Raw genomic sequence first — 24,770 nt, forward strand, 5'->3', positions numbered from 1 at the left:
GGTTCGATTCCGGGCAAGGGCAAGTACCTCAGTTGCAGGCTCCAACCCGGCCAGGCCTGGGTCTGGCCTCCTGCAGTAGGCAACCAATCTATGTGTTTCTTTCCTTCTCTTTTCTACTCTCCCTAAAAATCAACGGAAAAAATATCCTCTGGGGAGGATTAACAAACAAACAAAGGAAGGTCAATAAAGGCAGGTGTTTTGTGGGTTTTGTTCAGGCTCTATCCCCAGTGCCAGGCACTGATGCATAGTAGGTGCTCAATGTTGTTGCAGGAATCAGTGTATGAACTCGCTTAGGACAGCAGCATTTGGGGCTGAATTAAGGATCCAAGCATGGGTCCTCACACGGGTGAAGGGGGGAGTCCTCTTCCCAGGCTGGCCCAGCAGGGTGGACGGGGGTGGGGTGTTGGGGGGGGGCAGGGCTCGGGGGCGAAAGGGGGGCGGTGCCAGGGGCGGGAGCTCCGCCTTCCCAGCCTCGCAGTGCCGGGCGCTACCCGCCTTGCGTTGTGTAACCTTCTGAACTTCCGTCTCATGTTGGGGGATCATGACTGCACCTCGGTGGCAGGTCCTTGCAGGGCCTGCAGGCGACACTGCTGGTGGCTCAGTGGCTGTCCTCAGGGGGTGGGGGGTGGGGGGGGGCGGGGCGCACAGAGGAGGAAGCGGAGGTGGCCGCGGGCGGAGCAGGTGGGAGAGAGAAGCAGCGGGGGAGGGAGTGCGAGGAGGTCAGGGCCTCAGGGGGATGGAGCTGGCGCGGCCCCAGCCGGGGCGGGGCCGGCGGAGGTGTTCCCTGGGCGGGACATGGCCGGGCACCTATAGGTGTCCGCGGGCCCTCAGCCGCCGCACTCACGGCGGGAGCTTCCTAGGCCGATTGGGCTCTGCGCATTCAGCCACCGAGTCCGACCCTCCGCGCGGCCCGCGCTGTCCTGCTCGTCCTCGCCACCCGGCACGCACAGCCCGGCCCCAGTATGACGGACCAGGCGGCCTTCGACACGAATATCGTCACCCTGACCCGCTTCGTCATGGAGGAGGGCAGGAAGGCCCGCGGCACCGGCGAGATGACCCAGCTGCTCAACGCGCTCTGCACCGCGGTCAAAGCCATCTCCACGGCCGTGCGCAAGGCGGGCATCGCGCACCTGTGAGTCAGGCCTCCAGCCGCCAGGCCGCGTCCGGGGTCTGTCTGTCCAGCTGGGAATGTGCTGAGGGTCTGATGTGTGGTCCTCGTCTAGCCCTCCTGCTCTCCGCCTGTGTCTGTCTGACAGCTGGCCGCGTTCCCTTCCTCCTTTCCTCCCTCTCCCTCTCCTGCGGTTGGCACTCAAAGCCTGGTTCCCCCTTCTCTTGAGCTTGGAGGTGCCCACCCGGGGGCCTGTCACCCCAGCCCCACCTGCCGCCATCCTGCAGTCCTCTCCCCGGGGCTGAGCTGCGTGCCTTGCTGGGCACCCCTGTCAGCTTCCTCCTGGTGCAACTGGCTGGCGGGTGGGCACCTGGCCTGCTGGCCATACGCATCCCAGTCTCATACAGGGAAGTGCGGGCACCGTACCTTCTTTTCCCTTTCTCTTCTGTGACCTCCTTCATGCCCTATGGATTTGGGATCTCAAGTTGGGTTCAGGCTCAAGTATCTCCTTGAGCCTAAACAGGTCCTGTTAGGAGCCAGGGAAGCCCAGGCAGGAAGCCTGCAGTCCAGAGCTCTCAGGAGCAGCAATGCTGTGTGCAGAGGGTGCAGTAGGCTCGGGTGAGGCCTGAGACCCTGCGTTTTAAGGTCTTCAGTGGTGTCCATGTGGCTGTTCTGCAGATCACCTGTGTGTAGCAAAGGAATCACAGGACATGGGGTTCGAAGGGCACCTCCTTGTGAGGCTTTTGTAAGTGACACAAACACTCTTTGGTTTACTCTGGTGCACGCGAGCATTCTGTATTTAGCTGGTCCTCACGTAGCTGAAGGGTACCTGGGTTTTCAGATTGCGCCCACTCTTCCTAATATTCCACACACTCAGGGACACTGTGAACATTGTGCACCATGTTCTTAGCTGACCTGAGGGAGTGTAGCCCCTGCAACTAGTTGGCTCTGGTCCCACAGCATGGATTGCTGACTCTTAGGAAAGGAGCGTATGGTCACCCGTATTTTCAGAAGTCAAGCAGGCATGGCCTGGCCGGGAGAGGCACTGGGACAGGTATGTTAGGAAGGGTGTGACTCCACCACTATTTCACCTATGGCTCCTCTTAGTAATACATTTCTAAGGAGTCTTTGCTTTAGGAAACACTTTCATTTAAAATCTTGCTTCAAATTTAATGTACAACAAATAGAGGCGGCCTCATCGCTTTACTTGTCTTTGAAGATGAGGGGCCTTCTTAAAAAAGAGTACTTGTCATTTCCTGTATTATTTTAAAAGTGTGTCCATCCAAAGGAACTTGGAAATGCAAGATCTGCTTTGAGGTGTATGTTTCCCACCTTTTAAGAAACCTCAGATTCTGGGACCTGGACAAAGGATACTTGTGTTGGCTGTGTGAAATATGTATATTTGTTTAGGCTAAATAGTGGTGAATGCCAGGTTTAAAAAAGATTGTTGTTGTTATTATTATAAACTACTTAATAAGATGCACTCATTGACAAAAATTTAAACCATGCAATTGAACGCAAAGAGAAAGGTTTGAAACCCACCTCTATCCATTCTCTGGGGCGTTCTCCATTAATAATTTACTAGTTATTTTCTTCTATACATATTTATACTCATGTAAGTTTATACATGGACATGTACTTACATGTATCCATATATGTAAATAGCAAAAAAAAATGGGATTACAGTTAACATACTCTTCTACAGTTTACTTTCATGATTCAACAATATATAACGATCATCCTTCAATGGCAGGACATATAAATCCACCTCCTTCATTTTATCTGTTGCCTAGTATTCCATTGCACAAATATATCGCTATTTTACTCTTCCCCTAAGTTAGCACATTTCACTGGTGTTTGACTATTTCAAACAGCATTGTATTCGTGGAACAGGGACTGACGCCTCGTCACGTGGGCGGTTGACAAGGAAGTCCAGAATAAACACTTAAGTACTCCTGTGGGAAAATAAGAGTTTGCTGTCTCAGTATGACGTGGTCAGGGAGGCAACAATAAGACAAGATCTCGAATCAGGGCTCCAAATTACATTCATTATTGGCTTTGAAGTCCTGGATGAAAAGCCAGTGTGCAGGCAAAGGGCTTGTTAGTGCTGAAGACTTCCCCTGGAAGGGCATGTCCCCAGGATGACAAGAGGACTGCTGATTTGCAGGAACCAGTTTCAGGAGCTCGGCCATGGAGTCTCATTAGGAGACTTCAGGAGTTTCAGCCAAGAGCCCAGCTAGAGTCCGTTCTCTCTCTCTCTCAACCAACAGTTGCTCTTTAGCCACTTTTCTTGATCTCAGTAAGACAGTCATAGAATCATTAAGTTTTAAGCTGAAAGCCTCAGCAGCCACTTGGCCCCACCCCACTTTGTACAGATGAAGAGCCCAGGTTGGGCTCTCTTTGTCAAACCACACAGCTCTTCCTTTATTTTTGAGAAATCAGATAATGCTGACCCAACTCTCAATCTCACCTATGAATTACATTTTTGATGTGAATTAAGATTTGTAGCACAAGAAGCCATTGCCTCAGAGCCAACCTGTTCTTGAGGCCTGTGCTCTGTGCACTGGCTCCTCCACCCGCTGCCAGCAGAGATGGGGCGGCTGTTCTCTCCTGAGACCCGTCAGCAGCTGCAGGTGGATCTGACGAGCTCATGGTTCAAATGCCAGCGTTCCCCACTTCCGTTTCCATTCCTTTGGGAGAAAATGGCCCGGTGTCTTGCTTTTGCTTTTGGCATGTTCGGGTGACTTCCCTTTGTACGTGCTTCCAAATCACTGTTTGAAGAATTTACTGGTTCTATTCAACTCAACAACGTGTCATTGAACACGCACAATAGACAAAGTTCTAAAAGAGCCTGAGAGGAGAATGACACAGGGCTTCTGCTGTAGGGAAAGTGCAAGGACAGAATTAGTTATAAGACACACTAGAGATTCTGAAAGATGCTTTCACAGAGGTGCCAGAAAGACAACGCAGATGCAAAGGATGGTGGAGCATCAAGATGGGCATCTCCCATGGGCAGGAGCAGAGAGATGGTCACAGGGCCTGAGGGCTGGAGTGCATTTCATCGGTGAGGAAAGGTACCAGGTGAGCAGAGATTTCTGGAAAAGTTGCTCGCTCAGTTTGGCTGAAGTATGCTGTACACATGGTGGGGTGTTTGTTGGTGTTGCATTGGGGAGCATCGCATGGCAAGGGTGAATACTTTATATTTTGCAGGCATGCAAAGGAGAGAGAGTAGAGGGTTTTGAGCAGGGTAGTGCCATGATTAGAGACTAAGCTGGGGAAGAAATGGCTGGAAGAATAGCTTTGGGAGAGGGAAAGCTAAGACCGGGGGAAGCAGTTGAAAAGGGGGGGGGGGGCGGGCAAGAGAACAGCACCCAGAGCTAGAGCATTAGCAGGAGGAGGGGAGGAGGCAGAGTGTGGATCCCGTGAGAAGGATCGCTTCTCAAAGAGTGGGTCCTAGCCAGTGGCAGCAGGGCCTGCCAATAAAACTGAAACCAGCCGAAACCGGTTTGGCTCAGTGGATAGAGCGTCGGCCTGCAGACTGAAAGGTCCCAGGTTCGATTCCGGTCAGGGGCGTGTGCCTGGGTTGCAGGCACATCCCCAGTGGGAGATGTGCAGGAGGCAGCTGATCGATGTTTCTCTCTCATCGATGTTTCTAACTCTCTATCTCTCTCCCTTCCTCTCTGTAAAAAAAAAAATCAATAAAATATATTTTTTTAAAAAAACAAACAAAAAACTGAAACCAAACAAACCAGAATTCCAAAGGCAGAGCTGATTGCTTGAGGCTGGGGAAGGGTGAGAAGATGATTCCAACATTTTGGAAACCTTGAACTTGAGATGTCAGAGGGCTGTCCCGTTCGAGATGCCGTCCAGCCAGCAGTTGGATGGGCCAGGCTGGAATTTGGTCGTGAAGCACTGACTAAAGGTTTGGCCACTGGATTTTGGCCCATTCTGCCCTGAGGCAGAGAGGAAGAGGAGAACAGCAGGAGGGGTGGAGCAGAAAGCACGCAGGGCGTAAGAACCAATTTTGGAGAGAGATGGAGCTGGGCTCAAATTCCTGGCTCTGCCGTTTAACTTTTGTGAGGATTTGGGCAACTGATGTAACAGCTCTGAGACTCGGTTTCCCCACTTGTAAGGTGGAGACAGCGATCTTTTTCAATCTCAGAGAGTTGTGTGAGGGTGAACTGAGTTCTTTGAGCAGATACTGCTATCATCGTTGTTTTTCTAGGCTGAAGGTTACTATTATTTTTATAAACCGGGATCTTTTTATTTTGCTTTTCATTCGGTACTAGCTGGCCACATGCAGCCAGCAGGCATGTACTGCAGGCTGGCCCATTCATCATCTATTAAAACCACGTTGTGCCCTCAGATTGGTGACAGGAAACCTCCTCCTGTCGTGGTCAGGTGGAGTCCAGATCAGTTGCTTTTGTATGTGGGGTCCTCTCAGTGTCAGTGGAAGGAAATAATGAATAACTTCAGTTTTAATTTTGGAATTACAGGTCAGCTAATACATGCATTCGTTTATCTTCACATTTGCAGAGCATGTGACATTAAACCTTTGGAAACTTTCTCAGATTTATGTTATGTTTCTTGAGTTAGCTTCTCGACGGAATTGTAACTTCCTTTTCACACCAGAAGCACAGCCACCCTCCACCCTATTTGCCCATTTGGGCCCCCTGAACTCCGGCCAAGCCTGAGGACTGTGACCTTTAAAAGCTGCTTCTGGTTGGTGTCTCTTCAACGTGTTTCTGGTCTGACCCTTGGACGTTCCCAGCTGGGTGAACAGTTGGTCATTTACCTTGAAATCAATTAATAACAAGTCAGTGTCACCTTGGACTTGAGTGATAAGGATTGAATAATTGTCTGCCTCCAGTTTTCTTACGTTGGATGTTCTGAAAATGAGCCTTCCCATGGTCCTTTGTGTTCTGTGGACAGTGCTTCCTGCTGTGGTGGCTGTCATGTGGACATCAGGGGGAAATGGTCTGGAGTTAGCCAATCAGGGAGTTTCTGATCATTCTTCCCTACACGTGGCCCTGCCTCCAGTCCTTATGCTTCAGATATCGCGAATCACAGACTATGGCTGCAGAATGGCTCAGTCCCTTCCAGAAACCACATGCCAATTTAAAACAATGTTAATATTTAATCCATAATTCTACAGATATTAAATACTGGTCAAATTAATCTATTCTTCTAAGGCAGTGATGGTGAATCTTTTGAGCTCGCGTATCAGCATTTTGAAAAACCCTAACTTAACTCTGGTGCCGTGTCACATATAGAAATTTTTTGATATTTGCAACCATAGTAAAACAAAGACTTATATTTTTGATATTTATTTTATATATTTAAATGCCATTTAACAAAGAAAAATCAACCAAAAAAATGAGTTCGTGCACGCGTGTCATAGGTTCGCCATCACTGTTCTAAGGAGTTCCCCACCATATGAATTAAAATGACTTACAGTTGTTTTTCAGATTTTCAGTGAGGTTTACAGTAAAAGAGATATATATTAGACAAATTTTCCAATCAGCATTTGCTCCTCAACCTCCAGAAAGAGAACTTTTGTGTCTCTAGGGGTTTAAAAAGGAACCACCACAAGGGCTTAAGCCCTGTCATGACGATCCCCCCAACCCAGTGGATTGGGCTGCAGAGCCAACTAGTTTGAGTGAAGTGGGAATGAAATGTTGAACTTGGAGCACTTTCTTTAGTTGCCAGTTACCTGTGACACAGTTCCCAGGAGTTGCCCGCAAAACTGGTTTAGAGGCCTTGGTTTCTGGGTTTCCACTCCCCTCATCAATCAGCATGTACTTAGTGGATGCCTGGGGGCTCCATTAGGAACAATGGTGGCTGCCGTGGGGCTGCTGTAAACCAGGTGCATCCAGCAGTGCAGCCCTCATTCTTACAAAGCCTGGAAGCTGACAGTCCACCGGCAAGCTGAGCCACCCCCACACACAATCAGTAAGAGGGAAAGGCCGAATTAGCACCCGCCTGGGGTGGTTGTGTGACTGCTGGGGAGTCAAGGATGAGCATGGGACCAGAACACTGGCCAGGCTCGGTTCTAGCCCTTTACCTCTATCAACGCATTTAAGGCCTCTCGCTGCATACGAGGTTGTAGATGTACTAAACTCCCACGTTACAGATGAAGAACCAAACGTGACTTGGCCAGGGTTGCAGAGCATGTGGTGGGCGGGGCTGGGATTTGGACCCCAGTGGTCTAGCGTCCCAGCCCGTGGGAAAAAGCCCGTGACAGTGCCGTCCTCTTCATGATGACTTGCATTTTGGAAAAGCTTCCTTGGCAGATCACGTCACTGGCTCAGTCATAACTAAGGTCCCTGTCCCTGCTTGTTCAACACCCAACTGCTCCTGACTCCTTTTCTGCATGGGGGGTGGAGGAGAGGGCGTGGGAGCGGGGAGAGGAAGGGAGCTAAGCCTAGAGCTTTACAGCTTGCTGGGTCAACCCATTTCTCCAACCTGATTTGTTTCTCTTTCTCTACTGGTGGTCAGGCAGAGCTGGCCGCTGGATGGTTTTGTGGCAGGGCTGTGTGATGGTTTCCCCACGTTCCTGCAACTTCTTTTGCTGCCTGATTCTGGCCCCAGGGAGCAGCCCATTGGGCACTGTTCTAAGAACGAGCCAGGTGGTGTGTGAAAGGCATTGCTCAAGTCCCCTTGGGGCTCCATGGTGCCACCCTCTCCTGTTCACAGGGGCGGAGGGAAGCCCCTTCCTGACCCGCTGGGCTCTCCTTGAGTCTGCCTAGAAGTCAGCCAATTCATTTCTAAGCCCAGGTTCAGCGGCCCAGCAAAGGAGGGGCTGTGTCCGCAGGAGCTGAGGCCCAGGTCTGCTCTGGATTCTGTGGGTGGTCACACTGCTCCTCCGAGGGGCAGTTGCGCTGTATGGTGAAGGCTCTTGTTCATCGGTCCTTTGAGGAATGATGGCTGATAAGAGTGCAGGCATTTAATGTTTCTAAAGGGGGTTCTGAAAACTTGTGTAGAAAATAAATTCCATGTGTTCTTCAGTGGGCCTTTTCCATTGTCAAAGCTTCTGACCTTTCACTGACCTGTGGCAACACCTTGCTGCCCCCTGAGGGCCCCTTGAGGCGGGTGGGGAGAGCCCGGGACCTGGTCGTGCCTGAGCAGCAGTGCAGGGCTGTGTGTGAAGCGCCAGCCACAGCCAACCCTGTGAGCTGAGACCCGGATGGAAGGCTACCTGGCGATGTGTATAAACTCAGGTATTCTTGCTGCCGACACGCAGTCTGGGAGCCCATGCTCCTGAACTCTGTTTCTAGCTTAGAATTGCTCGCCCGTGCTTTCTCCAAGAGTCCCCAGCACCACGTTTCACCAGGAACCCTTCCCATGAGATGGCCTAGAAAAGTTGTAAAGTGCCTGGATTTTAAGTTGGAGGGGCCCAGAATAACCAGCCTCCATGGTTTTTAATATTCTTCTTCACAAGCAATTGAAGAAGGGTCATTGAAGAAGGGTCCTTCTGGCTAAAACAAAGGGGGAACCCTCAATTCTGGGGGAAGTGAAAGAGAAGGAAGGGAGGGGTGACTACATAACCTTCAGGGAGGCGGAGCCCGAGGGCTGGCTGTTGTCTGTGATGGGTCATTTGGTGCCTGGTATCATTTAGCTCAAATGGCCCCTTTGCAGCGAGACCTTCCTTGACGGGCCAATCCACTCCCTGCCCTTCAGGCATCTCGTTTCATTTTATTAGAGCACTGGTCACTATCCAACATTATCTCATGCGTTCCACATTACTTGTTTCTTGTTTGTCTCAGTAGAGTATAAGCTTCATGAGTCCAGTGATATCATCTGTGTTGTTCTGCACTGAGACCCCAGCACTCGGGACAGTTTCTGGGGCACACTGGGTACCCAATAAATACTCGTGGGGCAAATGAACACTCACGCAGCTACTCTAGGAGCTGGCTGGCCTTCGCCCGTCTTGCTGAGCGAGATCCCTGAGTTGGCAGAGCGCGGGCCAGTGTGGACAGTCCTTCCCATGCCTGTGGTCTCTCTGCCCAGCCTCCCAGGCCTCCCTGCTGCTGACCCAGTGCGCCTGTCCCTGGGGCCCTGCAGGTGGCTTCCCTGGCACTGCTGAGTGTGAATGGCCTTAGAAGTTGGTCACTCTTACACGCGCTCCTTCGGGCAGTTTCTCTTCTCCTCAGTGACTGCCATTCATTCAGTCAGCAAGTACACATGTATTACTTATTATTATTTACTTATTATTTTATAATCTTCACCCAGGGATAGGTTTCTATTAGTTTTAGAGAGAGAGGAAAGGAGAGAGAGAGAGAGAGAGAGAGAGAGAGAGAGAGAGAGAGAGAGAGAGAAATTGATGTGAGAGAGAAGCATTGATTGGTTGCCTCCTGCATGCACCCTGACCGGGAATTGAACCCACAACCTTTTTTTGATGTATGGGGCAACACTCTAACCAACTGAGCCATGCAGCCAGGGCCAGCAAGTATTTATTGAGGGCTTACTAGGCACTGGAAGCTGGGACATTGGGAAGAAACGTGCCCTCTGGACAACCATGCTTCTTGTTCTCCTAAACCAGGCGCCTTCTTTTCTTTTCTTCTAAATCCTACTACATGCCATGTTTGGTGGGTTTACATGCATTTACATGTTCTGGTGGTCATGGCTTGTATTTTTGTGGCTTTTCTCCCCTCTAGCTATGGAATTGCTGGCTCTACCAACGTGACGGGTGACCAAGTGAAGAAGCTGGACGTCCTCTCCAATGACATGGTCATTAACGTGTTGCGGGCATCCTTTGCGACCTGCGTCCTGGTGTCAGAAGAAGATAAACACGCCATAATTATAGAACCTGACAAAAGGGTGGGTCTGAACTTCCACCATCCAGGGTTTTGATGTAACCATTTTTCTATCTCGCTTCAAAAATGACTCCAATTGCTCAGCCACGCTGGATTCCTAGGAATCACCCTAGATTCCTCCTGAACCATGAGTCATCATTTCACAGATTCATCCTCACTACCATCTCTCAAACTGTCCCCACCTGTCCACTCTACCACCATAGTCCATGCCATTATCTATCCTCCAGTGGGCCCATACATGGGAGAGACTCATATATACTCATACTCATCTCCACTCCTAACTTTTCATGGTCATGTTCAAGGCTCTTCAACGTCTGGCAACTGTTAACTTTTTTTGCTTCATCTTCATCCACCAAATTCCTGCCCTCACACTTCAATTCTTCTGCCAATGTAAACTGCTCCCAATTCCTGTCACTGATTTATGGTTTGGAATCCTATTAATCTAATTGTTTCTTGAGGGAGGAAATGAATTATATTCTTCTCTGTATCCCAGCACCTAGCATAACTCCTGGCCCATTATAGGGGTTCAATACTCAGTTATTGTTGCAAAAGGGAATGGAAAGAGTATATCCAGCGTTTATAGAACAAAACAATTATCATTTAAAAAAAAACTTGAAATGAGAAGTACAGTTCTATGGGCTGTCTCTCTTTTCCTGTTTGAGATGAATCGGGACATGAAGGAGTAGAATCAGAAAAAAGCAATCAGAAGATGAACTTACAGAGGCTACCTGACACCTGGTCGTGACATTTTGAAGAGTGTAGGGAGCTATGTCCGATTAATTTGTTTTACATTATTCCTAAAATATATTACATGTCAGATTCAAAGTTCATGTTGTTCTCTGTTGGTCTTCTCAAGGTACTTGGCAGTTTCACGCATGTGGATTGAATTTGTTGTTCAATGTTCTCTACAGAGTTGGCCAGCTTCTCTGACTGCAATGTGCTTTTCTAACAGGCATGTTCCTGTTTTCCAGATGACAGTTTCTCCTGCATCAGCCAGGGTGATTTAAGAGCAAGTGGTCAGGGAATCAGAGAATTGTCTTAATTTGATGCAGAACTTAAAAACCACCTCTTAAAGTAGCTAATCTGGATATGGAAAATCTCCTATGGTGTGTTGATAAACTGGTTCTGTTTTGGAAAAGTCTCTGATTTGTAGTAATTGCCAATACCAACTTCGTAAATACTCCCCCATAGTTGATTTCAAACTACCAACGTGACATCACTGAAGGCAGAGTTGGGAAGAGATGTGCACAGCTCACCCTTGAGGCCAGAAACCTGACAGCCCCATTCAAAGACCAAACCTTTGGTAGTCCCTTTACAACAGAATTGCAGTTGGGATAGCCATGAGAACTCTGTGCACTGCAACCCAAATGTCATCTATAAGACCTGCACTAGGAGGTCCTTCAAGACTTGAATGTTGTGTTAGCTTCACTAAAGGAAGTATGTATACATCCCTAATGAATGAAAAGAAATAAATGACTAACCTTGTTTCTCTTCTTCCTTTGGCTGCCAGGAAACTCAAGCCAAAATTCTGATTCAACTGTATCAACGATGTAGGAAATTGACTTATTTATCTATATTCCATTACCTTCATCTACGCCTCCCATTCTAAGTTGTGTTTTCTCTGCCTAATGATGTTTTGGTACAATAACAGTCATATGATTATGTATATTCATTGTTGTTTTCATTTTGCATGCCACTCATAGCTTCCATGACAGAGTATAAATAAGACTCACATTTCTTGAATTTTCCCCTAGATTCCCCTTTTTTTTAAATCCCCTTAGTGTATACTTTCTATTTTGTTATAATGTGTTTATTTTTAAAGTAAAGTTTTATTTCCTTTTTTTGTTGTCCAGGGTAAATATGTGGTCTGTTTTGACCCCCTTGATGGATCCTCCAACATCGATTGCCTTGTGTCCATTGGAACCATTTTTGGCATCTACAGAAAGGTACAACGTAATGGATAAGCCCCTGGTTTGGGATCCAGAGGAAAGTTAGTGTCGAGTGTCCAGTCCTGTTTCACTATTGGTGGAGCAACCAGATCGTATATCAGGAAACTTTGTGAGACTTGACAAAAATTTATGTCTTGAGTTCTGACTTTTTCAGCATTTGCTACATGGTGAAGATCCATTAAGTTGTTAGAAAATGTAGTACAGTGTGGGTAGGAAGAGAAAAACAGTTTACTCATAGCTGTATCATGCTTTCTTTATAATAGAAAATGAAATTAAAAATAAAGGGGCAGTAGAGGGTAGTTACAGTGGCGATACTATGTGAGCTGAGCATTGTGTGAGTGTGACAACAATGAGAGTACATATGTCAGAATTGTCCTTGAAATCTACTCTCCCCACAGCCAAATTCAGCCAGTTGCCTGATTTGTATGGCCTCTGAGCAAGAATAACCCTTCTGCATTTTTAAAAAATATTCTGAAAAAAAATAAATAATATTTCATAGCCCATAACATTTAAATGAATTTCATTGTCACTGTCCCTAAATAAAGTTTTAATGGCTTGCGGTCAACCCATATGTTTACATAGTGCTTTTGGCGGGTTCCGTGATGCCCCGGCAGGGCTGAGCGGTTGTAATACTTTATGACCTAAACCCTGCAGTGTTTCCCGTCTGTCCGCTTATGGACAGGGTTTGCTGCACTCTGCTGCGGCCTGGGGCCTGGGTCCCGGACCCTGCCTGGTCTTCGACCTGTGTACCTGGGCAGGCAACTCTACCTCCAATGCCTCTCTTTCCTTCTTTCTCTTTAAGTGTCGTGTGTGTGTGTGTGTGTGTGTGTGTGTGTAAACAAAATAGAATGAATACCTGTGGGCCCATCATAAAACACGAAATCTGAAATACGTTTTCATGTTTATAATTTGCAATGTCCTTTAAATAATCTGGTCCCCATAACTCAGCCTGTATTGTTTAATTTAGAAATAAAACCTCGCAGATGCCCTTGAGTCTGAATCACTTTATCTTAATGGGCAGGTGGCTGGTGAGGCTTCCCCACAATCTCCTAGGTTAGCATACGGAGGCCATAATTTAAGTAGTGAGACCCAATTTGCACTTTATTGTTCAAAGTGACTTGTTGGCCAGTATTGGATATAATCTCCTTTCAAACATGTGGAAATCAGGACACCAGGGGACCGTTCTCTTTGGTCGTTGAATGTATTTTGCTTTTGTCCCAGCTGAGAGGGACAGAATGCCCCTTCGGCTTTTGTACAGATTACAACCCCCTTGAGGCAGGGGCATCATCTTAAACAGCTAATCAACTTGAGTAACAGGTTCTAATGTTCATACCAGGAAGGTCAAGGCAAGAATTTATCTATTTTCCAAGTCAACCATGAATATACCATTCCTGTTATAGACAGGGGGCAGACCATTTTATCTGCAAAGTATCAGGGCTATCGTCTAGCAAGAGAGGTTTGCAGCAAAAGTCTTCATTTGAAGCAAGACTGCTGGTTACTGACTCAGCCAAAACTAAAGCAGCGCGAATGTTTGCCAGCTCCATTCTCCACCTCAACCCCCAAATAAGGACGCCTTGAAGGAAACCAGAGAAAACTAGAAAACGGAGATACTGGCTGTCAATTTAAAAAATCAGCTTGCAACAGCAGCGTGAATTAAGGATGCTACAACTCAACAATGAGTCTCCACACTTGTCTCAATAAACCCGGTGTAACTTTTAAAAGACTGGGGAAAAAATATGAGTGGGATACTGCCTTTGTTATTTCAGTTTTCAAAAGCCTTATTGATTATTTAAAGCCATTTGAGGGCCTATGGGGCATAAACACTGATGTGCCCGATGCTTCAAAGATGACCTTTCCTGCTTTCTGCACAGACGGCTCTGGGCTAGAATTCAGCTCCCTGTGCCCCAGCTCAGCGCACAGCATCTGTAATGGGAACCCTCAGCAGCACCAGGCCTGCCCACCACTGCCGGAAACAGCTCCAGGGGACCTCGAAGGGCTGGTGGTCTAGTGTTCCACCTAGGGGGGTCACCCAGCTTCTGGCTGGGGGCACCAGAGGACTATGATTCTCCTGAGGTGTTGGATGCCATCAGGGTTAGAATGTTTGTCTGGATGTGCCCACCCCTGGAGCTGAGAGGGAGGGAGGCAGCATCTTAAGGAAGATTAAGAGGAAGTTAAAAAGGAAGTTATCAGGATGGTGATGGATGCTGGCCAGGCAAAACCAACCCATCTGCAGTCCAGAGTACACTCTCCTGGAGGCAGGGACATCATCTTACACACTTTTGTCTGCTAGGGTCCCTGCTGCAATCGTAGGTAAACGATATTGGCTCCGTTACTGGGGTCGCTGCCACATGTGCTGTCAGACTTTCTAAGGAGGGTTTGGCTGCTCCGCTAAAGGACGGCTACCTGGTGACACGACAGCCACAACACACTTCTGCCCAACTTGGCTTTCTCGTCTGCCACCTTGAATCTCCAGAATCCATGGTGTCTTTCCCTCGACTCCAGCGGTTCTCAACCTGTGGGTCGCGACCCCTTTGGGGGTCGAGTGACCCTTTCACAGGGGTCGCCTAAGACCATCGGAAAACACATATATAATTACATATTGTTTTGTGATGAATCACTATGCTTTAATGATGTTCAATGTGTAACAATGAAATTGGGGGTCACCACAGCATGAGGAACTGTATTAAAGGGTCACGGCATTAGGAAGGTTGAGAACCACTGATCTACCCCTTATGGGATGGTGTGGAATAAAACAAACCAATCTCCACAGTAGGTGATGGCCTGGGCGGCATAGAGAAAGGCAAGGTCCGGAGGCTTTCCAATGTTGCCAGGTCCTTCATGCACACGGCCCTGCGCATCCGCATGGGAATGTGGTGACTGCTGGGGTCTGCAGGAGGGAACTCATGCATTGGGAAGGGGTCAGGCTAGAACAGAGTCCCTGCAAGTCCACGATTCGAGGGCATTACTTTCTGTTTCTTGTGAGTATGTGGATCATAGATAGTGTTGCCATTTCTTATTTCATGCAAAGCCATCAAAGAGTAAGATTGTTTGGTGACAGTATTTCAGGGAAATTCTGTTTTCTCTCGCACCTTCCCCACAGACAGAGATGGATGGTGCTGGCAAGGTGGAATCTCTGGGGAGCTTTTACTAGTGGAGAACTGATCACTGCAAGCCCCAGCAGCTCCCAGTCAGCCCATCTGTTCCATATTCCCGTTGTCTGATTCCCGCTGCACTGGCGGGCAGCCCTACGTGGCTGTGTTAGAGGGTAGTTAGAGGCGTGAGTCCGCCCCCTCTGTCACTGGCTTCGAAGGAAGCTGGTTCCTTTTTCAGGGTTGTGCACTGGCAACATTAGGAGCTAGGGAAAACTCAAATTTTCTATACTGTGTTTAGTCTGTGTTGACCCAACCCAACCAACCAACCACCTCGACGAAACCCTTTTATTAAATTTGAGGGCCCAGCCGGTGTGGCTTAGTGGTTAAGCTTTGGCCAATGAACCACAGGAGGTCACAGTTAGATTCTGGTCAGGGCACATGCCTGGGTTTCCAGCTCGATCCCCAGGAGGGGGCGTGCAGGAGGCACTGATTCTCTCCCATCATTGATGTTTCTATCTCTCTCTCCCTGTCCCTTCCTCTCTGAAATAAAAACAAAACAAAAAAAAAAAACAAAACAAACCAAAACAAAAATCCCACTAGTTGTGGTGATGAAGGAAAAAATGGAAAGAAATGGTTTAGTAGTTCTTCCTTGTCCATTAGTAGTTCTTACCCTCAGCCACTGGCATTGGCTGGGAAAGGAATAAATAAAATTGGCAGAAATTGCCCATTTTCATTTCTGTTTAAATTCAGGTAGAGACCGTTCAAGCTGGAAGATTTGTTGGGGCTGCTCTGAGGAACGAAGAAGCCAATCAAGTGTTGATGAGACGGTAGTCATCGGTTAGCAATCCATTCGTTAGGAGCCGTCTCCTTCAGGTGTTTCATTCCTCAGTGTTAGGCAAACTGTGGGTCACATGACCCAGCGGGCTGTGTTCCTAGTGAAAAAAAGAAAATATTAGCGTGCACGTCATGTGTGCGCGTCATGTTCTAAGTGTAAGATTGTTTCGTTTTATTCCTGTACTTGTGTGCGCATGTGAGTGTGTGTTGATGCTGGTTTGTGATGGAGCCAGTGTTTCTTACTGTGGGTCATGGTCAACACAATGGGAGCATCTGCCCTGGTCTGCACTGGCTCTGGAGGGTTTCTAAGTCCCCATATTTCCGAGAATCTCCTTGGTGTGTGAGTGATGTGGGCCACATTGCTCCCTGGGGGATGGACGGCAACTGGCAAGAACTCGTGGAATTGATGTCCTCACCAGACTCGCGGCCCTGCAGCCCAGTCTTAATTTGTTTAAAGAACGAGGGAGTAGGCAGGTGAAAGACATCGATGCCCATAACAAGATTAAATTAGCGGGAGCTGGCAAGAAGGCATGCTCTGTTCTGAAAGTGAAAATAGAGAAATGAGGGAATATCAAATTAGTAAAATCAGAGGAGGGCGGTAATTGGAAAGAAGGTCCCAGCTGCAGGAAATCGGGGGCCTGTGGGAAGCCTGCTGTGGGAATATAATCAGGACATCACTGTTCGTGACGGAGGGTCCCTCTAAGAAAATGTCCAATTTCATCAAGAAAGCATCTTGATAATGCATCTTGCTAATAGTTGAACTGAAAAAAAAAAAAAAAGAACCGCAAAACAGAACAAAAATGTCTTGTTTTCTTTCTTGTCCTAGAACTCTACCGACGAGCCTTCTGAGAAGGACGCCCTGCAGCCGGGCCGGAACCTGGTGGCGGCTGGCTATGCCCTCTATGGCAGTGCCACCATGCTGGTGCTGGCCATGGCCTGTGGGGTCAACTGCTTCATGCTGGACCCGGTGAGAGAGCCTGGGGGCGGGGGTGGGGGGTTAGGTGCCTGGCTGATGGCTGTGTCAGTTATGTGTGTGGGGCATGGACTGGGGTACATAGAGGGGGGAGATGACGTCTGGAGGGACAGAGGTGGGTGGGGGGCGAAGTGGAAGACCACATGTACGTCAGGAGGAGATTATTGAGGTGAGGATTAATGTCTGTCCAGAGCATGAAAGAGGGCCTTTGTCCCAAGATGAAATCTTCGGAACAGACATTATTCAACTGACTCCAAGGCCCATCTAGGCCGGGCAAGCCATGTGAATGAGTAGAGCGTGCTGCCAAGCCAGGCCGGCAGGTGGTGGGACTGTGGTGAACTGGACAGGTGTCGATGTTTAGGAAACACTGTGGTGTGTGTTTTTAATGTGATGGTTCTGGATTTGTAAAACACCGTGCTAGTCAACTAAACGCATTCATGGACCAGATGGGGCCTGTGGATGGCCCGTTTACCCCCCACTGTATTCATCACTAATTTCCTCAGTGAACGGTAGCCCACCTGAACGTATTTGCTGTGCACTCGCAGGCACACCTTTGGTTAACGTCTGCAGTTCTGACAAGGCTCTGATAAACTCAAGGGCGTGAAAGTAAAGAAGGGAATGGAGGTCAGTCGTTGGCCCACCTTACAGAGAACAGCTACCTTATGGAGAGAAGCCCAGGGTGCATGAAAAATGCTCATTGGCAGTTTTAATTTGCGGAGAAGTCCTACGTGCCTATTAACTGGGGTTGTTTACCTATTGATTCAGCAGTCGCCAACCTTTCGGACCTCACGGACCACCAGTTGGCGACCGCTGATTTAGATGACAGTGTCAACAGAGCAGATGAATGAGGGAAAGAAATCTTTTCAAATATCTGGTGCCATGAAATCCACCACTGAGTACACACCCCATAGGACAGTCTTTACTAGGTTGGCATGTTCATTGTGTGTTTGGCCCTGTGCCCCAGGGTTTATAAACACCTTTTACTTTTAGAAATGTTCTTGGGTGACATTAATGACGCATGCTGTTTATTTGGTGCTTTTTGCTGACAAACCGAACACAAGGACGAGCAGCTGGCTGGGGTCCTGGGAGCGCCGGGCTGCTCCTGGAGAGGCTGGGGTTGGTTTGCGGCAGGGCCGATAGACCAGGGTGCGGGCGCCTTTGCCCCCTGCACTCTTGCACAACTGTACTTTGCCTCCTTGGAAGTACCGGCGTTTAATAAATAAACAGGGGTGGGGGACAGCACTCGAGTAAATCTCCAGCGAGGTGACCTGAGGGAAAACAGTGGCAGAACCAGAGCACAGTTCACTGGGAGCCGGGGCAGGGGCACAGTTTCTGAAATCACTGGTGTCTCAGCTCCCAGACACGTCCTGCCTCCTCACGGCCTCCTGGGGCCGTCTGTTGCCTTTGCTGATGGGCGCATCGAAAAAGTAAATCTCTTCTTGTTTCCAGATCGCAGACGGTGTCTCTGGGAGTCAGTGTCTGTGTATTTGATGGTCCTTTGCCCTCCTCACACCCACTGTTCGGAAGGACCGCCTGTCCCCTGTGGGCTGCCTCCCGGATCCGGGATCTGGCCAGCCCTCTGCTGGCGGACGCCTGTGGGCTGGGCCTCGGACCGGTTTAGCCTTTCCTTTTCCTTTCGGCTTGCTGCACGCGCAGGCTGAGGGTTTCTGCTAAGAAGCTATGTTTGCATTTTTAGCTCGTCGGGCATTTAACGTTCAAAAAGCTTTCCCGTCTCTTGCCTGAGTGCAGGAGGCCTCTCTCCCTCCACACGGCGCTGCGGGGGCGTCTGCAAAGCATGGCTGTGTGAGCTGCGCGGCGCCTGCCATGCAACGGCTTCATTTTCCAGACTTTTTAACCTTTTTTGTAAAGATATTTATTTATTTACTTAGTCTTCTGACCATACAAATATTTCTACATATTTGTGGTCAGAATAGTTGGAAATATAAAAAAGCATAAAAGAAAAAAGAACCACTCCCAACGACAGCTTCCAGTGACCACTGTTAATACTCGCCTCTTTTCTCTCCTCTCCCTCACCCTTCCTCCTTCCCTCCTCCCTCTCTCTCTAGTCGCATGTGCTCCATACTGGCAGGAACCAATCTTCACTGTGGGAATAAATGGCGGGAGAGATGTGTTGATGGGGCCTCCCTTCTTCCAACTCTTGCCTCCAGGGAGCAACCCCCTCCCCAGATGAGCAGCACCCCATCACCTTCTCAGTGACATGCAGGAGCCCCAAGCAAGCCTCGGGCTAGAGCCACAGGAGTTAACTGACACTTTCCCTCCCAACTGCAAAGTCTTTAGCAGAACCTAAGCTCTAAAGGCACCAGCTTAGCCCTGGGGCTTGGTGGGCGGGCGTTCTGAGAGACCCTGAGAGCCACTGAGCGAAGGGAGCTGATGTTACCTGTGCTGTGAGTCAAAACTCAGGCTCTGCTCTTTTCTAGAGCAACACATGGAAGGGAAACACCATCAAGGTGGGGACGGGAAGCTGAGAGCAGCCCTGAGCCCCTGGGCGCGCTGGTGTAGCCCAGCTGTCTGTCCCTTCTGAGGCCCGCCTCCTGTCTGCACCGACCTTTACTTAAATTAAATGTTTTCCAGAAGGCATGCCCATCTCAGGGCGTGGGTGTCCCAGGGCCACGCGCTCCCTGTGCTGGTGATCGTCCCACAATGCAATGTCATGTCAGTTATCCCTCAAGAAGAAAAACCTGTGAAACAAAAGCCACGCTCCTTGTGCTGGTGCATGGGTGTGACCGCAGGCCCTGCTCCCCCTCCCCCAGCTGAGCCAGCCTGCCGCACCCTCACACAGGCAGGGGGAGGTCCGGAGGGGGGCTCATCACCTCTCCCCCTTGCCTCCTGTTTCACAGGCCATTGGAGAGTTCATTTTGGTGGACAAGGATGTGAAGATCAAAAAGAAAGGGAACATCTACAGCCTCAATGAGGGCTACGCCAAGGACTTCGACCCTGCGGTCACTGAGTATGTGCAGAGGAAGAAGTTCCCCCCGGTAAGTGAGGGCACGGGAGCCCCTGAGCTAGGCAGAAATGTGCTGGTTCCTGACTTACCTGGTGGAGAACGGGGGCAGGGACAAGAGCAGCTTGGCTCCCACTGCGCACTGACCCCATGATTAAGTTCCCACCCAGGTCCCGGGAACTGGGACCCCTGCCCTGGGACGTCAAAATCGGAAGGTCTGTTTTAGCCTTTGCCGCTTTCTCTTGGTAGAATAAAATCAGGGTAATCAGGCCCGCTGGCTGCATGAGCTCATGGCAGTAAAGCATGTTTCACTTCTGGGGTCCCTGATCCCAGATGGTACAGAACGTGGCTCTTGCACCCAGGACCTGCCCTGCGGCGTCTGACGGGTCTGTCAGTCATCTCAAGTTCCAGGGTGCCCTTCTCGGTGCCTCTCAGTTACTAATTACTGAGCATGAAGAGAGAAGCAGCTGGCGGCAGAGCTGGTTCTAGTGGGAATGTCCAGTTTTGTCACACTCTTGTCCCATGCCATTGATGCTGCTGTGTCCTGAAGAGGAAGCCGAAAGGCCGTCAGCATGGCATTCGGGGCCCTCAGAACTGGCCCAGGCTCTCTCGCCAGCTCCGTCATCTCTCCTTCCACCTCGTCTTGGATTCCTCTCATGGCCCCTCCCCAGCCCCCGCCCCGTGGACAGCACTTGCTTCTCTGTCTGGTTAGATTGTGTACGTCCCTTCCCGCAAGATGAAAACCCCACCCTTGCCCAGCTCCTTAGCTTGGCAAAATCCTTCCTAACCTGCGAGGTTCTGCTAAGTGGCACCATTTGTGTGATGCCTGCCCCAACCCCATAGCTAAAATCAACAGCAGCTTCCGTGGGGTTTCTGAGGGTAATGGACCTGCTGTACACTGGAGGAGAGGCGGTCTCCACTGCTCCGCTCTCTGCTCCTTGGGAACGGGATTTTCATCCTGTTTCCTAAACACGCACCTTGTAGGTGCTCACTGAAGGATTGTTGAGTCAAATAAGTGTAGAGGGCACAGAGAACTCCCTTTCTCTCCCCCTTTCTCTCTCTCTCTCTCTCTCTCTCTCTCTCTCTCTCTCTCTCTCTCTCTCTCTCTTTCCTGCAGCCCTAATGATTGCTGGTCTTAACCTTGCAGGATAACTCAGCCCCCTACGGCTCCAGGTATGTGGGCTCCATGGTGGCTGATGTCCACCGCACCCTGGTCTACGGAGGGATCTTTCTGTACCCGGCTAACAAGAAGAGCCCCAAAGGGAAGGTAAGCAGATCCTCTGGGGAGCGGTGGTTTTCATTTGCAGCCCAGGGGGTGACTGAGGAAGAAGAAAAGGTGGTGATAGCTGTCAGAGTCTGCCGTGGGATGCTAACAATGTCTGTGGCATATCCTGATCTGGGTTAAGGTTGTTCTGGCTAAAGTCAGGCAGTATCTGCAGAGCCCTTCCATTGCTAGCGATCAGTCATGGTGTTATGGTCAGGAGGGGCTGAACGTGCTCAGCTCTTCCCGTGGGCACGCGGTTTGGCTTGAGCAAAGTAAATTCCATTCATAAAGAGAAATGAAGCAGCCCAGCCCCATTACCGAGGCAGCAAATCAAATCCGTATTCCAAATAGAGGTTTTCTTTCATTGCTTTCAAAAGGCATAAAATAGCAATAACTAATGAGCAGACATTGGCTGCTTGGAAAATGGTACCTTTCTAGGGAAGGAAAGAACCTCCGGGGAAACCTGGGGCTTTTGGGTGAGCCGTTACACGAACGCCCCAGTGACTGCCCGCGGCGTGTGCTCAGGCTGGGGGCGCTTGCGGGCCCGGCTGGCTGAGCGGCCGCACGCCCTTCCGCACAGGGGGACAGTGCTGCCTTCCCAAGTACTGTCCTTCTGTTTTTTCCCCAATAGACAGACTTTTTTTTTTTTTTTTAAATATGAGAGAAGGAATAGGGACAATAACCCCCTTAAGATAGGAATCTGTACTCAGATCTCTGTTTACAGCACACTGTGTCTGCTTCACTGAAGACATTGTGCTCACAGGAAACGCCACTCCTGCCACCGCCACCTCAGGCACCCGCCCGCCTATGTGATTAGCTGCTGTCTAGCGCTTTTCCCTAAGGTCCCCAAAATTATTTTTTAACAGAAATACTGAGGTTCCTTCTTTTTTTCAGTTTTGCAAATCTGGCCATGACACCTGTATGGAAATAGAGTCAGGAAACACCTGCAAGGAGCTGCCTGCTCCGTAGGCGACTGCATGAAAACACATACAATAAAAAAGTTAATATTTAAAAATAAATGCCAAGCCTTATAATATAGTAAATCCCAACCCGCAAGCCTTGGGAGAATTATAAAAGGAATGTGTGTAGAGTTGCAAACAATATCATACTGTTTGGAGGAGCCAGTCTGCTTTCCAGATGTCTGCAGCCAGACACAACCATGAATTCTTTTTATGCTTTTAGAATAGGCAAAGCTCCATCCAAAACACACAGAATCACTCATTAGGTCCAGTCGCCGTGCCATAAAGAGAGGGGAGCCATCGGTTCTGCCAATATGTCATTCAGCCCCGAGTCCAGGTGCTCGGTCTCATATTCGCATCAAGCAGTCCATTCCTGCCTTCTGGCTTGATGAATGGCTTAATTAACCAAATGCTAAATTAACCATTTGGTCTTATATGCAACCTTGAGGTGTGTGTGAGGCGGGGGGGGGGGGGGGGGGGGGGGGGGAGGGGAGAGGGGCTTTTACAACCTCATAGAAGGAAAGGGAGAGTCTCAGTTACCTTGGAAACGTCCACCAGCCCTGCGCTATTTTGCTGTGGAATAAATCCTCTTTCTGTGAAATACCTTCTGGTGTGAAGACGCTGCTCTGGGCTCTTGTTTTCCAGTTGAGACTACTGTACGAATGTAACCCAATGGCCTACGTCATCGAGAAGGCGGGAGGATTGGCTACCACTGGGAAGGAAGCTATACTGGACATCGTTCCCACTGACATCCACCAGAGGGCGCCAGTCATCTTGGGGTCCCCGGAAGACGTGACTGAGTTCTTGGAGATATATAAGAAGCATGCTGCCAAATGAAGAGCTGACCTTGCCCGCCCCCTGCACCGCCCCCCCACCCCCCGCCCAAAATATTGCCTTTTATCTGGACTTTTATCTGACACGGCGCTACTCCATTCTGACTGCATTATACATTCCTAGGCAGCAGAAATAGAAAGCACAGATATCTTCACCATCAAGTTCTGTGTAATGCCTGGTGCTGCCTAACCAAAATGCTATCTATATAACGCTACTGATGATCAAGATATATTTTGAATAGATAGAGGAGAAATAAACCTATTTTTCCTTTTTCTAAAAAGTCTTCATTGCTTTGTGTGAAATAATGGTAAAAGTCATAGTGACAGTCAATGCATATAACATTAGGTAACTCATTTAATCTTCACAGCAACCTCATGAATTAGGTGCTATGAATAACTCATTTCACCATGACATCATATGGAGGACAGAGAGGTGAGGTAATCTGCCCCAGGTCTCCAGCCAATGAGCCACAGAGTTCAGATATGAACCTAGGCAGTCTGGCCACTAAACTCAGAGTCAGCCTATTGCTTCTCCTACGTATTGTCTGTGCAGGTCTGGATGTGCAGACCTCACCTGAGCAAGGCTGTTCATACCTCCTGGGGCCTGTAAAGGTGATAAGTTCATGATGGTGCCCATCCACAACCTCTTGGCCTCCCATACATGCACATAATTATCTAAGTCACAAGTGAAGGTTTATATTATTGCTCGTGGTGACTTTTAAAGATCTAATTACCGTAATGAAGAAGACTCATCATTAAACGCACAATTTATGGAAATAATAATATTGTTGCAAGCAAGTGAATTTCTTACTAGACTCTTTGTATAAACATTTACTCCCTTAGCTGACCCTGGTTCTTTCTAGACTAGAATTACTAAGATCATGGCAAATATACCAGGTTTTAAGAATCATTGGTGGTTTTTGTTGAGTTCTAGTTTCTTTTATTTTTAAAAATGTTTCAATTACAGTTTACATTTAATATTTTTCTGTATTCGTTTCAGGTGTACAGAAACTACAACGTTAAGCTCTTGATTTTATAAACATTATTTTTACTTGTGAACTTGAAAAAGTTTTTTGTGTAAATCCTGCTCTTTTTTTGTTTTGTTTTGTTAATCCTCACCCAAAAATATTTTCTCCATTGATATTTTTTTTTGAGAGAGGGACGAGGAGGAAGAGAGAAAGAGAAACATCAATGTCAAAAAGACACATCAATTGGTTGCCTCCCACATACACCTGACTGGGGCCTGGGATTAAAGCTGAAACCCAGGTACATGCCCTTGACCAGGAATCGAACCCATGACCCTTCAATACGCAGGCTGGTGCTCTAACCACAAGCAACACTGGCCAGGGTCCTGTTCCTTTTCCTTTAAATACACCTCATCAATTCCACGGTTTTCCAACAGGAAACTTAGTTTGATTTTAAGCATTGATTTTATGCACTGACTAGGCCCAAAGCCAGTACTTCCTCCCTCCCACTGAGGCTGGTCTTGCAGAAAAGTCCTGACCCACAAAGCACCTTTTGGTTTTTAACCAACTTGTCAGTTCTTATGCCTCCTGGTTCTCAAAGCACCGAGGGGGATGTGTCGGTCTGGGAGCCGGATGGAAATGATACGCCCCCACCTCAGCGCCATTGTTTTCAGTGGAATGAGTGGATGGTCTTTCTCCATTGCTAGTGGGAGTGGGGTTCCTGGGGTACTGCTGGAATAAGCATTCCAGGGGCCCCCATGGGAGGATGAGATGTGGTGGAAAGCTTTACTTTTGTGCAATTACATCCTTGGGTTTCCCAAGACCCATTTCCCTTAATCCGGTCCTAGAAGATGTGCAACTGGGGATTCAGTAGAGCTAGAAGCAAAGAGCCAGTATCCAGTTTTCTTTCCACGGTGGCATTGGGTCCGGCGCGGCCTCAGGCTGGTTACAGTCCATTGTGTGTGGAGTCCGCACCTGTGAGCCCTGTGGGCAAATGCAGGGGAGCCAAGAGCGC

The 24,770-nt window shown here is 48.7% G+C and overlaps 1 protein-coding gene across 1 annotated transcript; it reads left to right on the plus strand.

Annotated features, from left to right (window-relative positions):
• The first annotated feature begins 796 nt into the window (after positions 1-796).
• On the plus strand, positions 797-23,071 carry FBP1 (fructose-bisphosphatase 1). Its single transcript, XM_059656432.1, has 7 exons — positions 797-1,132; positions 9,766-9,928; positions 11,778-11,870; positions 16,626-16,766; positions 19,631-19,768; positions 20,882-21,001; positions 22,603-23,071. Exons 1-7 carry the CDS (start codon positions 963-965, stop codon positions 22,792-22,794), a joined length of 1,017 nt encoding a protein of 338 aa, XP_059512415.1. The 5' UTR covers positions 797-962; the 3' UTR covers positions 22,795-23,071.
• The last annotated feature ends 1,699 nt before the right edge of the window (positions 23,072-24,770 follow it).

The sequence above is a fragment of the Myotis daubentonii genome, chromosome 11, assembly GCF_963259705.1.
Source record: "Myotis daubentonii chromosome 11, mMyoDau2.1, whole genome shotgun sequence".
NCBI lineage: Eukaryota > Metazoa > Chordata > Mammalia > Chiroptera > Vespertilionidae > Myotis > Myotis daubentonii.

Coding starts and splice junctions, on each gene's coding strand:
- FBP1 (XM_059656432.1), top strand. CDS start 963: ATGACGGACCAGGCGGCCTTCGACACGAATATCGTCACCCTGACCCGC. Junction 19,769..20,881: donor AGAGGAAGAAGTTCCCCCCG/GTAAGTGAGGGC, acceptor TTAACCTTGCAG/GATAACTCAGCCCCCTACGG. Junction 21,002..22,602: donor AGAAGAGCCCCAAAGGGAAG/GTAAGCAGATCC, acceptor CTTGTTTTCCAG/TTGAGACTACTGTACGAATG.